The sequence below is a fragment of the Phaethon lepturus genome, unplaced genomic scaffold (assembly GCF_000687285.1).
Source record: "Phaethon lepturus isolate BGI_N335 unplaced genomic scaffold, ASM68728v1 scaffold4352, whole genome shotgun sequence".
In the NCBI taxonomy this organism is placed as follows: domain Eukaryota; kingdom Metazoa; phylum Chordata; class Aves; order Phaethontiformes; family Phaethontidae; genus Phaethon; species Phaethon lepturus.
In genome coordinates, this window is record NW_010521076.1 from 1357 (window position 1) to 16017 (window position 14661).

General features: G+C 48.4%; 1 protein-coding gene across 1 annotated transcript; it reads right to left on the reverse strand.

The window, feature by feature from the left end:
• Positions 1-2011: 2011 nt before the first annotated feature.
• On the reverse strand, positions 2012-14281 carry TFRC (transferrin receptor). Its single transcript, XM_010297593.1, has 18 exons — positions 14249-14281; positions 11701-11914; positions 10864-11086; positions 10506-10649; positions 9694-9790; positions 9213-9335; positions 7927-8022; positions 7643-7782; positions 7079-7248; positions 6648-6767; positions 5960-6045; positions 5786-5849; positions 5373-5440; positions 4932-4999; positions 4441-4522; positions 3281-3502; positions 2644-2784; positions 2012-2352 (listed from the first exon to the last, which is right to left on the reverse strand). Exons 1-18 carry the CDS (start codon positions 14279-14281, stop codon positions 2110-2112), a joined length of 2334 nt encoding a protein of 777 aa, XP_010295895.1. The 3' UTR covers positions 2012-2109.
• Positions 14282-14661: the final 380 nt, after the last annotated feature.

Here is a 14661-nt window from a genome sequence, read left to right on the forward strand (position 1 = left end):
GCTGCTCTTTGGGAACAGGCGGGACAGCAGCAGGGCTCAGCTTCAGGTCAGGGAGCAGAGGGGCACCGTGAAAAAAGTGCTGCCAATTTCTCCCCCTCCACACAATGCCCAGGTGGCAAGACTGGAGTTTCCAGCAAGACCTGGGGAACAAACAGCTTCCCATGCCAGCATCACCCCAGCGCTAAAGCAGGCCAGCCTCTTTACACACACCCACCAGCAAGTGACCGGAGCCCCTCAGACAGCAGTCAGCCCCAAGCCCTACATTCACCTTTAATTCCCCAAGTCTTTGTAGCTGATTTGAAGGAAGCTTACTAATGAGAGAGCACACAGTCTAACTAGCCTAGTTTCCACTAAACATTCAAGCACCAGTCCTGTGACTGGAGGCAGGAAGCCACTTCAAGACAGCACAGCTATTTGAAACAGTTTAGCCTACGGAGAAGGTAGAGTCTACGGAAGTACATAACAGACTTAAGTTTGTATCTGCATCACCACAGGAGAGTGAAAAAATAGGACTGCAGGAAATTGATCCATGTTAGATACTAACCATCAAGCTTTGCAGATGACATTGCATGATAAGCATAGAACAATTATGGGAAACACTGTCCCCGATAATTACGTACACCCATAGTGCAACATATGGAGGTCACTGCCTCCGATATAACACTGTGGTAGGCAAAAACTACCTTGTTCTTTACACATTATGGAAGACACTGCCCCCGATAATGTCAGTTAGGTTTCATGATACATAAGGTACTGGAAGTTTGCAAGAAGCTGCCATTTAAAAGTCGGGCCAATGCCTAATCTGAGGTACAAGAAGTTTGTGTGTGTTGCCACGGGCAGAGGTAGGGCTACATGAGCCCCTCCACCAGGGCCAGGAAGGAAGCTGTGCTCCCCCTGCGAGCACACAGCATCCAGAGAGGGGGTGAAAAGGGAGTCCAAAGCCCACAGAGGGGCACAGACACTGCAGGGAAGCCAAATTTTTCGTATTTGAGTTTCCACCCAGGTTTTCAGCATTTCAAGGATCATTTTGGAGTGCAAGCCAGAAACTTGCTACCAGGTTTACACCTTCAGGTTTCTTTCAGAGGGGTGTTTTTGCCACAGAAAGCTTAATTGCTAGTTTTCAAAAACTTTTTTTGGAGAGGTCTGTTTAAATTATTTTAAATGCAAAGTTCCAGTATCATGTTTGATTGTAATAGCAGATGCTGCTTTATTCAAAAACGACAGTATAACTGTCATAATTATGGAAGGCACTGCTTCCGATAATTATCTTCTATAAAAAAACACACCATTTATAGTGAACGCTGTCACTGATAAATAAATAAACAAATAAATATCTCAGTGCCAAACAAGAGCCATCCTGCAAAATGGCATCAGTCAAACAGGGTTTGGCCAGCAAGAGACTCGATTTCACAAAAGGCCCCAGAGCAGCAAGGTCTGAAGTGCCGGTCTAGAGCCATTTCCCAATGCCGCAGGACTTGCTGAGGTGCCAGCTAAAGATATAAAAGGGAGCACTAGATAATCTTTGGGTCATTTTCCCTGGGTATCGAGATCTGCCTTGGCAGCCTCCAAGATGTCCTTGGGATCCTGCTGTTGAGTAAGGCAGGCCGGGCACTTCAGAGCTTGCTGATAATCCAGCACTTGTGGGCTATTACTATGTTGTTTTATTTTTGAACTACAGGTTGGTCTCTGCAGCTCCCTGCCACAGAAGGGACCCTCACTACAAGCAGTAAGAGGAATCCATTCTCTATTTTGTCACTAGGTTTAGGAGGCCAACAATTAAAACCCTAAATAGATGAGGTACCTCCCCACTCAAGGTACCAGTTCAGGAATCACCTGAGCTGTTAGTTCTTCAGTACACCGGAGAGCAAGGCCCACAAGCAGGCATACGTGACCAGTTTGGCTGTGGTCAGATGGGAGCCTGGTCAGAGATTTCATGGTAATCTGAGTACCTGCCTTAAAGCTGCCTCCTGTGAATTTGTCAAGGTGAGATTTAAATTCTATGCTCAACTTTGGTCAAGAGATTTGTTGCCAGAAAATCTACAGAAAAATAATGCCATGTTAGGGAGTGGGTTTCCCTAATCCTGTACCTTAACCAGGTGTTTGCCGTGTCTAGAATTCGTTGTCTGTATCCCAGATATCACCCACTAAGGCATTGGCAGCCCCTTTAATGGTCCAGGTTGCCAGGGCCAGCTGCTCTTTCAGCATGTTCACATCCACGCTGTCCCTGCTGGTTCTCAGTAGCTGCAGGTTCTCCAGCAGGCTCTGCAGGGTGTGGGAGCCTTTGCCAAAGAAGATGTGGCGAAAGGGAGAATCTTTTGGCGAGAGGTATGGGGAGAGGAAGTCATACTCCACCTGGAGCAGAAGCACAAATTCAGGGTTATACTCTCATCTCCCAAATTTTTCTTTCCTAATCTGCCCCATCACAAGCTCTCAATGCCTGATCCCCACTCAGCCCTTTCCCACAGCAGCTCTGCAAGGGCCAGACCCTCTCCCAACAGCAAGCGCAGAAGTCCATCACGTTGACACTAAACAAGTGGCAGAGATACCGGTCTGCACAGTGCCCATGGCTCCTAAGGAAGAAGCCCATCCCAGCCAGCACTCTCTTCCTTCATGAAGAAAGGAAAATCAGTTGTAAATACCCACCTTCATGATCCTGTCATTCAGGGCTCTGCGGACAATCCTGTTTTCCCGGTCACTGTTGGCAATGTCTCTTCTCAGTGCATCTGTAGCTCGCTGGAAGTCACCACGGGCAAAAAACAGCCAGTTCAAGGTCAGCCCCAGCGCCTGTGAGGGAGGAGTGGTTAGCAAACCTGATTTTCTTCTTTTGCTGCTCTCTTACCAAGAGAAAGTGTTGATTTTTTTTTTTTTTTTTTTTTTTTTGCTAGTTTAACCCAGTAGCAGACTGAGTTCCTGGCAGACTCTTCTGAGGTCACTAAGCTCAGTGACATCTCTTCCCCACCTACAGTTTCTTGTGGGCTTTCAGCAGAGGTGCAAATGAGATACAAAGCTGTACTCTGCTGTGAATGATAACCAGACGAAAAACCATCCACATTCATTTCCTCAAGAGCTCACCACAGCCAAATTAGCTAATTCTGTCTGCCACAGCTACTCTGCCTGCACTGCTCTATAAGGAACATTGATTCAGGCCACATCTTGCTACATTTATCATGCTCAAAGGAGGAAGATGTCCACCCCGTTGTATCCAATGGCAGCAGAGACTTATTAGCACACAGCCCCGTAACAGCCTACAGGGATTCAGTGCATTCGGAGCGTTTCTTACCTTCACATCCCGATCGTAGGGCAAAAACTTCTCCTGGAATGCTAGCAGTTCATCACTGTATCTCTCAAAGTCCAGGAAGAGCTCATGATCATGGGTCAGCCTGAGAGCTACTTGTCCAGCAACTTCTGCAGCAGCACGCATAAGAGCATATAACTTGTCAGTCGTCTTCAGGTTCTCCACAGTGTCCTGAGTAGTGCCCAAGAAGGGATATTCCTCATCTTTCTGCAAGAAAGAAGGCACTGAAGTTAGGCAAAAGTGCTTCACCAGCTAGGATTTTTTACCTCCCACTACAGTTTTCTTGCTACTTCCACCACATCCCATCTCTTCGTGCTGCTAAATAGTGAGACTTGAGTGGCAAAACTTCAAAGTACAGGGGAAAGGAATGGTGCTCCTGCATCCCATCCCTCCCAGTTTCCAGCGATCAGCAGGATGCTCTGCTAGTTTGTTAGACCCAAAGGCATCTAGACGTTTCCCTGCCTAAGAGTTCACTGCAGAAATGCAGGCAGGCAAACCCCAGCACGCAGTTTGGTATGGGCTGGCAGCACCCTCCAACCCTTCTTGGCAGGATAACTCAAGTGTTTTTGTGGAAAAAGTCTGACACTAAAAATCCAAACATTCATGAGCAGAGGAAGCTGTTATAAGAAAGGCCCCTAGCTGCACGCCTGCAGTAACAGAGCGGGCTGCTTGGCTGATGTCATTTTTGCCAGCCCCAAGCTGCAGCAGCAGACCTGAACAGCCTTGAGTTGGTACTTGCTCTGGCCAATAGTACTGCTTCCCCAGTGCATTTTGCTTGCTGACCAGTGGGCTGTAGTACAGTCTTTCACTGAAGCAACAACAGCTTGACAACTTTTTAGTGTTTTAGCTTCTGAATTGACATCTGAGCCTCCAGAAGAGTGAATACCCCCTCTCCCAACAAAAAAAAAAAAACGAGTGTTCAGGACTCTGGAACAGAGACTGTAGGCCAGCCATGCCCCAGTAGCAGCCGTCACAGCAAGTACTGCCACAACCACCAGGTCCAAAGGCTGCATTTCCACCCCCAGAGAGGTTCCTGCATGTGCAATAAACTTGGGACAGCACCTTGTGCTCTGCCATCCTGAGAGCAGATATCCTTACAGCACCTTTTGTGGAATGAGTACAGCAGGAAGAGTGAGAATACTCACATTGCAGAAACCAAAGGAAACCACCGGGATTCCCGAGTAGGCCAGGAAAGGGAATGCTGCATTATCCAGACCAAGGGGAACACTGCAAAAAAACAAGTATTGAGTAGTTACCAGCTGGTTTGGACATCCCAGGAGAAAAGCTACAAGGCCTAGAGTTGAAGCTCTGAGGCAACTGGACTACCCTGTCTAGACACAACTGGTTTTGGCAAGGAGTCCCAGCCAAGTGCCGAGGGCTGCTTGTCCATTTCCAGCCACAGGTCTTTGTACAAGGCTGTTCTTGCCCTGCAAAAAGGTGTCTGGGCTGCCTACAGGCAGCTTGGGGCAGCACTGAGTACAACTAGTGTCTTACTGTTCACGCTTGCCGGATCCCGTTGCAGCAGGTAGAGCCTGCCCCAGGCAGTGGTATGACACTCCAAAACAAAGGGCAGAAGCCATTTAGTTTGTCCTTTATGGAGATTTGCTTTCCTCAACAGCAGAATGACAATACTTACACTGTTTTTACCCAGTCAGAGCCAACTCTGTCATACAGGCTTCCCGAATCCTTTGTTGGGTCCTTCACCTGCACAGAGATGACAGTCACTGCACTTGTTCTGACCTCTGCTTGGGCTTCCAGGTCCATCCTGGAGCTTGCATTGCTGTGCAGATGCCAGAGTCAGGTGTGCTCCCCTGACCTTTCTCCACACAGGCACGATTCATGCAGGACTGGCATTCACCTCCCACCGAACTACGGCATTTGCTGATTTTAGATTCTGCATGCATGCACTGCGATTCCCAGAGCCCAGCTGGCTTCAGACAGGGCCCTCCAGAGTATCTCAAACCCCTTCTCCTCAGAAGGTACCAGCTGGGCAAAGTGACACAGCACAGCTCTGGCTGCTTTCATTTCCTCCCTAAAACCACAGTCACCTTGATTAACCCAAGACCCTTCAACTCACCCCCTTCATAGTTCTCTCCAGCAACGTGTACAGCAATGGGCTAGCAGAAATCTTCATGTGGTTGAAGCCTGCAAAAAAGAAAGGGTGTTTGACATGCTGGCACAATTAACCACTACTGCTAGAGCTGCTCAGCCCTATGACTAAGCAACAACTGATCTACAGCTTGTTGCCAAGGGATCTTGAACAGACACAGGACAGTCTACTGGGACCTAGCAGAGCTGTCTCCTTCTGGCTCAGGCCACAGCAACCTCCCAGCCTCAATGACAACAGGAGAATAAATTGAGTCATGCCAGTCTTCAGCCAAACACCCAGCCATCAACTGCTGGCACAGCCCCCGTTCCTGGAGGCTAAGGTATGTCTATCAAGCTATTCTGGTCCCACCCAGTTTCAAGAAACTTAGAGTAGCAGGTTACCTAGGACTGCAGCATCCAAGTTAATGTAAGTGAAGGTTTTGGCATGCAGTGTGGCAGAGTACCCCTGGAACAAAACAAGGATTTTAAGATAAGCAGTAGCAGTCCAACACCAGGATGGAACAGGAAATCACAACTGCACAGTCATCATGCAGAAGTCTATAAAGCAAACGGTACCTCCAGCCATTCAGTAGCACCTACAGCTCCGTAGTCTCCTGCACTCCAGCTAGCGAAGATGATGCTGCGCCTTGGTTTGTAGCCATCTGCAAAAAGAGAGAGTGAGATGTCTGCCCTTCGCCCATGGAGATGTACATTAGCACTGAGGGCCTGGGTTGATGAATCGCCTGCTCCTCAGACACAGCTGAAGCATTCTGGCTGCTGCAGACAAATGTGCACACTAGTGGCTGCATGGACACTGTATGCCGCACCCCCATGCTGCAGAGCCATGTAGGAATTGTCTGCATTTTCCCCCTTTCTTGTTTAGCTGCCTGAGCCCAAAATTAACCTTGGAGACAAAAGCACACACACTAAGTGCCACCATGCAGCCCCCACTGCTCCAGCTTGTCAGCTATTTCAGTGTTTCCCACCTTCAGACCTGGCTGGTCAAGTTTGAGGTTTGCATTGGGTATTATCCAAGGACATTCTTGCATTCAAGCCACAGCAGACACAAGCAGGCACTTGGAAGCAAGTGCTCACTGCAGACAAGTTGTCTGTGTTGGATAAGTAATAGCTTCTCAGGAAGCTTTGTCAGATTCCCTACACCTTCCCAAATGTTGATTTTGCAACTGGGCTTTCCAATGGTAACACACATAGAGCTAAACCTACATCACCTCCCACCCCGATGCTTTTGCACACAAGTATTTACCATTTTTCACAATGTCTGAGATGACACGGGCAAGTTCCAACAATATGGCAGTTCCAACACCAGCCTTGGCTGCTCCTGGGCCCCAGGAGTCTCTCTGGGCTCCGAGCACAACATACCGATCTATAAAGGAGACATCAAGATCTAAAAGCTGCAAGCTTCAGGTTGCAAACACCATTTATCAGAAAAAGCAGCTCTGGCCTTCTGTACTAGGAACAGAATACAGAGTCTGACCCCTGAATCTGGCACACTGCTTGCTTTCATTTCAGCCTTTCCCTGGCAGTGCAATTTTCAGCTTTTTCATTGACCTGTAGGGACAGGACTTGGTTCTGCTGAGGAACTGGTTGTCTGTCTGGGAACAGCTGTGATGTTCTGATAATCACAGAAGAGGAATGGTTCCACTCAGGACTGAGCCAAAAGGCTGTTGCTGTTACCTGGTTCTTCGAATCCCTTGAGAGCACCAAAGATGTTCAGAATCTTCCTGTCCGTCATGACGTTGTTCACGCTCAGTTTCACTGTCATCTTGCTTGTGCGGCTCAGCATCACCTTACATCCCATGACCCCACCTTTCCACTCTGGAAGACATCCCTCTCCATCCATTTTGCTGCAGGAAAAGAGAGCTCCTTTGAACTCGTTATCCAGCTCTGACCTCATTTAGCTATCCTGTGAAAAAGCAAGCCTGCAACTGCAGGTGCAGCCTTGTTCGGGGCCTGCTCAGGAAATAGCTTCAGTCCTGTCCCACTAATTATGCATGGAGACATAGGACGCAGAGGCCAAGAGGAATCCAACACTAGATTCAGATCAGTCTTTAAGACATGAGACATGGACACAAGTGACACTTCTCCATCCAGTAAATGGATGGAGTTCCAGTAAGTGCTCCCTGCGATACACAGCAGAGACCAGCAGAGAGCTCTCTGGGCTCACAGCACCTCAACACCATCCTCCCCCCTTCAAGAGGGCCACAGCAGCCTAGCCTGCAAGCCAGGAGAAACAGTTACCTGAACAGCTTGCCTACTGCTTGGCTAGAGATAGTCTGAACAGCAATGCGAGGTAGTCCAGAAGATTCCACTGGTGGGAATTGGGTGTGGTTGAAAGAAGGGAAGCCTGGGGTGAAAGGGTCTCCAGTTCCAAGGTGGGCCTGTGAAAAGCAAGGAGTCCTCAAGTCTCAGAGAAGTGCAAGTTTCCATCTACACAAGGGCATAAAGCACTGCCAAGCATTCTGCAGTCCGCGGCAAGAAGGGTTCACAAGAACAGCAAGCAGGGGAGCTATCTGCATACTCACATGTCCAAAGGGGACAAGTGCATCTGTGTTCCTGTAATCGTAGGGGTCCAGGTACATCAGGGCACCAACTGCTCCTGCCTCTTTGGCATTTGCAACCTGAAACAAAGAGTAACATTAACTGCACACTTGCACTGCGAGCACGAGGAGTCAAGACAAGTACATGGAGTAACGGTGTAAAGGGTTGTGCTCCTCATTGCTCAACTCCACAACAGATTTTAACAGCTACCTGACAGTGACAGACACACAAGGAAGCCAAGTACTAGCAGCTCAGTCCTACTCCAGGCAGAGTGTGCCTAACATCCCTTTTGAACAGTTAGGGCACTCCATGGTTAGCATCCCACCCTATGATTCCTTCAGCTCAGACTTGCTCCTCAGAGCAGCTTAGAAGACAGACGTTACTTAATTTTTATTATGCTCTACCCATTTTCCCAACATTAGGTTAGTCTCAAGACAAGATAAGCAGCCACTGGAGGCTCACCTTCATGAGGAAAGTGAAGGCAGAGTGGCCTAGTCAGGCCCCCATTTAAAATACCTACAACCCAGCTGCCTCCAATATGCCGCTGGTACACTCTTGCACGGTTAGACACTGGTTTGAAAAGTAGGAAGGGGATTGCTGTGTCTCCAATGCACACAGGCAGAGTCTGACTGGAAAGAGTCCTATGCCCCAGCCTCCCCACAAGCACCCACCTGAGGGGCAACTCTAGGCTTAGGTACAGGACTTGGACCCTTTAGGTTGCTTTGCTATTCGGTTCTACTTGCTACAGAGAGCCCATTACAGCAACACCCAAGGCAGCTGACTGGGCACGCAGTGCCAGCACCTTCACTTGGTCTGACTGAACAGTCAATGAGGGCCCAAGTGAGAGACTGCAGCCAAGCTTTGAAGGTATCTGGCTGCAGCAGCAGAGGTGCTCTGGAGGCAAGGCTGTTCTGCTTCTAGCAGTCCTACTGCTGCATCTAGCAATACCAGCCAGCTTTGCAACCTGTAGCCTCCAGGCTGCCTGCCTCTGCCTCCCAGCTCCATCACTCCAGATGCTTGGCTGTCCCAGCAACACTGCCAGAGGCCAAGAAGAATGCCATCATCAACAGTAATCAGCTCTGTTCAGTCTCTGTGTCCAGACCTGCACGTGGAGGCTTAGTGCAAACAAGCAAGACCAGACCTGCAGGGACAAGCCTACATACACAAGTTCTAGAGATCTGAAGACACACCTCTGTGCCTCAGTTCAAAAGGAGGAAGCATAGCTTCCTGCTGCCAAGTTTGGCCAAGCTTTGGGGCACAGACTGCTTACCTTCTCAGCAAGCGTTATTTTGCCAGCTCTGAAGATTATTATAGTTTCATTCAGTGAAACACCCCACTTCTGTATCTTCTGAAAATCAGCTTTCAGTCCATAGTTCACATAGACTGGTTTGCCCTGGAACAGAAACACTGGTTAAAAATGCAGCAGTCCTATGTCGGTAAGATACTTGAAACAGCCTACAGAGTCACAGTAACAGCAACTCCAGTTAACAGTAGGGCATTCAAGCTCAGCAATGTAAACTCTGATCACACACAACACGACTGCTGGAGCGGAACTTCTTTCAAGGCTCCTGTCTGAATCCCAGCAGAGAAGTTTAAACAGTTACTCCTGCATCTGGCTGAAGTCAGAAAACTATGTGGGCCCACCCCGCACCCCACTGTCGTGTCTTCCCCCCCCCGCCAGCTCTAAGTGAAGAGGGGTTTATACACTGCTTATCTTGAAGGGACACATTTTGGGCATTGCCACCACTTACAACAACTGAGCCACTCTTGCTGTATGCCACATATGCATTAGGACTCTCCAGTTCCTCCTCTTTGCCATCTTCCAGAATAGACACTTTGTTGTTGCTACTGTTAAATGTAAAGAGACAGTGTTATGTTCTTTCATACATGAACTCCGTATTTAACAAGTTCACATATTTCAGTCTGCACTCTAGCAATTCTGATCAAGTCAACACAGAGCCTGAAACAAGCAGAATCATCCCAGTACTTCTATGCAAGAATCTCTGGGGTTGTTCAGAGATATGAATGAAGGCTAGCTTCTGAAGACAAGCAGCAGAAAGAATCTGTGCTTCCAAGTCTTAGTCCCCTCTGAAGAGGAGCTAAGCAAATTCATTTCCCTGACATGAAGGGGCAAGTAAGACACGAGGGTATGAGCTGTCAGCCAACACAATGCCTGTTGATACCCTCCTGAGCTACTATAGGAGCCACTGCCAGGTCTGCAATGCCTGTCTGGGTGACAAGACAGAGTTGCTCACGCTAGCAGTTTTGGACAGAGAGAATCTGCCCTTCCGCTGACTTTTTACTCCAGTTTGTTTTCTCTCCAACTCCTAAGCATGCTTTGAGGAAACAGCTCTCCCAGGAAAAAATCTGCTACCAGACCCTCTGGATTTAGAAAGCTTGAGAAGAGACGGGAGCAGCTACTGCTTAGAAAGATTGAGGCCTTCTTTGGAGAGGGGTAACTGGCTCACAATTTTAGCACTGCCTTCAGTAGAAATCACGTGTTTACTCAGACTACAGATATCCATGCTGTAAGGAAGATATGTGCATCTCTTCATTAACGTACCTGCCTTTGACCTGCAGCTTAATGTAGTGCTCATCATTCCACACTTCATCCAAACGGAAGCTGGTAAACTGGTCATGAATGTAGCTAGCAATGCTCTCATCTTCACTCTGGCCAGCTTCAAAAGAGTATGTATTTGCTCTTTGCCTGTAGGTAACAAATGTATAGGTTAGGCTACAGCACCAGGTTGCGCTGCAGTGCTCCAGCCTGCAAACTCAAGTTGGATGGGCCATTTAAGTCCATGTTTAACTGCATGCCACCCCACAACAGCTTTAAGGCTCTTGTTCTCCAAAGGAGCTCAAGTTCTGCTCAAAGGCTGTGCCTCTCTCATAGCTGTAGCTAAGCTTTATTGAACTGTTACCTCAAGCTGTCCTGAAGGTGTCCAGCTGACAGCTTATCTGACAACAGGGCTCTGAGGTCAGGCCAGTAGAAGACAGGTGGTCCAGGAACCTCTTCTTCCTCAGTTTCATCATCATCCGCTAAGTAAGATGCAGTAGGAGTCATCTCACACTTGCCACTTCCATCTAGACACCTGCTAGCCTTCTGCATTCGTCCACGATAACTCAAGTAGCCGATCAGAAACCCTACGGACAGAACAGGTATTTCTCTGTGCTGCAGAAAGCTGACTAAACCAGCCCCACACCATACAAGTGCATTCGAAGCAGCTTCAGGGTTAAGATGCATCTCTGCTGTCACACCATTTTTGACAAGCTGGTGTACCTAAGGACAGGCAGGAACATGCAACCTGACGTTTTGCCTGAGCTGGCATGTTTTAAGGTACTCTGTAAATCTGGTCTTGGGCTTGACAGAGTCCATTCAGCACCACTTGGGAAGGAGAATGCTTACTTTAGGTCAGTGCCAGTGTTAAAACCCTTGAGACAAGCACCAGAGGCTTTACTGATATGTTGACCCACATTTCTGGAGAAGTGTTAGGAGTTAATCAAGGGAAAAACCAGTACACTTGCCACATGGACTAGTTTGCCCTTTAGCTAAGTCACAATTCCACTGTCAAACTTCACTTCTCTGTGCCAAGCCTGTACCATAGATCTGAGCTAGACATACTCAGAGCTAGTGACAAGAGACTGCAGGCTGGATTCAGGCTCTTTAATTATCTCCTGTAACAATACAGATTCGATACAGCCTCAGATATGCTCAATACCAGAGTCTACTTCATGCAGTTGCCTCCCCTGTTCCTTACCAATCAAAAGGAGGAGGACAGCTGTTATGACTAGGAAGCAGAGGTTCTTGCCACTCCTCCATGGAGGAGGTGTGCTGGCATGCAGGTGCTCTGGTCTCCCAATTTCTCCTCCTTCCTCATCATCAGCAGACAGCTTCATCTCCACATGGCTGTTGTCTCCATCTGTTTGCCGGGCAATGCTGAAGCGCGTGTATGACATCGGCTCACCACTGAACTGTGTTGAAAGACAGTCATGTGATGGAAGAGTTTGCTACACCAGCCTACAGACCTTGCAGCCAGCTGCACCTATGTGCCAAACCAGATACAGCTTGTTCATCTGAAATTACTCCAGCACAGCCCAAGCATTTGGCTGTCAATAAGTCAGTCTGGCTGCTTTTGAAATCCTGCCCTCCAAACCCCCCCCACTCGGCGTCTCCAGAGTCTATTTAGCACCTGCTTGCCCTGCACAACTTCAGAGCCACACTGGTCAGAGTCTAGCTTGGAGTTTGTTACAGATATGTTGGGCCACTCACTACAGGAAGGACGTTGTGGTGCTGGAGGGTGCCCAGGGAAGAACAATGGAGCCAGTGGGGGGGTCTGGAGCGCAGGATTTGTAAGAAGGGGCTGAGGGAACTCAGGTTGTTTAGTCTGGAGGTGGGGAGGCTCAAGGAGAACCTTGTTGCTCTCTACAGCTACCTGAAGGGAGGTTGTAGCAAGGTGGATATCAGTTTTCCCAGGTGGGGAGTGATGGGATGAGGAAATGGCCTCAAGTTGTGCCAGGGAAGGTTCAGGTTGGATATTAGGAAAAATTTCTTCACTGAAAAGGTTGTCAAGTATTGGAACAGGCTGCACAGGGAGGTGGTTAAGTCACCATGCCTGGAGGTGTTTAAAAGATGTGTAGGCGTGGCACTTAAGGACATGGTTTAGTGGTGCACTTGGCACTGTTAGGTTAACGGTTGGACTTGATGATCTTAAAGGTCTCTTTTCCAACCTAAATGATCCTGTGATTCTATGACACAGCCAATGGCGTTAGTATTTCCCACATAACCCCATGACAAAGGCTTATTGAAGCAGAAACTCCTGGTCTTAATCAGAGTGCACTGATCTGATCTGAACACGTGCAACTCGCACAAAAGGGAACTTTGATCAGGACAGAGGAAAGTGAAGACACCACCTCCATGGTTATACCTTTGAGTCACATCCACTTTGATGTAAGTACTCTCATCCAGTATCTAAGTAATCTTGTATTAAACTGTCATAGACTACTCTTAAATTATCCCATTGATGAGTATTATAAAGCAGCTAGGCTGAACAGAGATGACCCTTGGGAATCCTGCCACCTCAGCTAACATGAAAACTGAGGATACACCTCCCTCCCACACCCACCAGCAACTGGCACCATCTGACAGGTGTTTATCAGTGCCCAAGCAGAGCAGCTTCCAGTCTGGAGCCTGCCCTCCTAAACACCTGCAATGCACAATCCAACTGCGCACAGAACAGCAGCCCAGGCGCAAGGCAGTCGCTCAGATTAACAGTTAAACTCAGTTTCCAGGTGTAGTCAGGCAGTAAGCAGAGCCACTGAATTTCCATTAGAGCTGCTGTACTTGATTGCAGCCACAGTTGTGCTAGGGACAGACAGGAGACTGGCTACAAGGCAGAGGAATAGTTTTGGGAGCGACAGCCCTGCAGCCCCTCTCCACTGTACTAGAAAAGCATCTGGTGGCAAGAACCCAAGCCCTGTTACAGTCTCAGCAGCTCATCCACAGTTCTCAGCTCAGTCTCAAACTACAAGTCAGTGGCTGGAGGCAAAGAGACCAGATATCAGCTTGGTTGGTCAAAAATAAACCAATGTCATTTCAGATCTGCAGTTCTATTCTGGCCCGCGTTGCCCGCAATGAAGCGGCTGGCTGCTCACATTTCAGAGAGGGCAACACTGCAGTCTGTCCTAGCAGTCTCCCTGCTCAGCTGCTTGATAGCTTGGCTTCCCTCACTGTCTTTTGCAGAGGATGTGCCTCAACCCCACATATCCTCCATGCTTGTTCAGAGACCAAACCAGCACACTTGCAGTCCTAGCCTAGGGTCATTTCACAGCCCAAGCTCTCTAGGACCAGTGAGCTTGGCAGAGCAAGCTCAGAGCTACCTCCTCCTGCACATTTGTTTCAAAGCACAAGTCACATTCAAAGGCTGGACTTGTGGTTGAATTCCCACCCCCAAAGTAACATAATAGAACACATGTTGATTGTCCTGATAGGCATTTAATCAGCTTCCTCAGCAGCACTTCCTCCTGGAACATTGTTCAAGGCTCACCCCTCCCACCCCCTTATCAGCTTCCTGAGACACCCAAGACACCACAGCAGTTAACGATAACCCCACCATCACTGAACTGCTTAAGCAACCTTCTTATCATGGCCAGCTAGCTACACTGACATTTGGCTCACAACCCACACAGGAGCACCTAACACTGCTTTGGATGTGTCATCTTCTGATAGACATAGATGTTGCTGAACTTTTCTGCTGCAGTATCGTCAGCCCACCAAGAGGCAAATAGAACAGGGGGACTGCAGCTTACCAAGTTAGAGATCGCTGCTCTGGCATGGTCCATTGCCTTCTGGAACAGTGCCCACCAACTTGAGCAAAGCCCTAGAAGTTCGGAAAAAAACAAGTCAAGTCAGGCTGTTCCCCTGCCGCTATGTACAACATCCAAGGTCAGTCACTGCCACTAGTGCAACACTTGCCTGTGGATTTTATGTGCATGCTTTTATGTAAGTCACAATGTTGGTGTATCTACATTAACCTTGAATGCAACCTAGAAGTTCACATACTCCCACTGCAAATATAAGTTCTGATGAACGAACTGACTCCTCCTGTTGAACTCTGGGGGTGTGTGCGTGTATAAATGAGGAATACAGTCTCAAACAGCTAATTTCAGCTGAGCGGCTTATTAATGGTAGGGCAACCTCCACTCAGCAAGTGCTGGCAAGA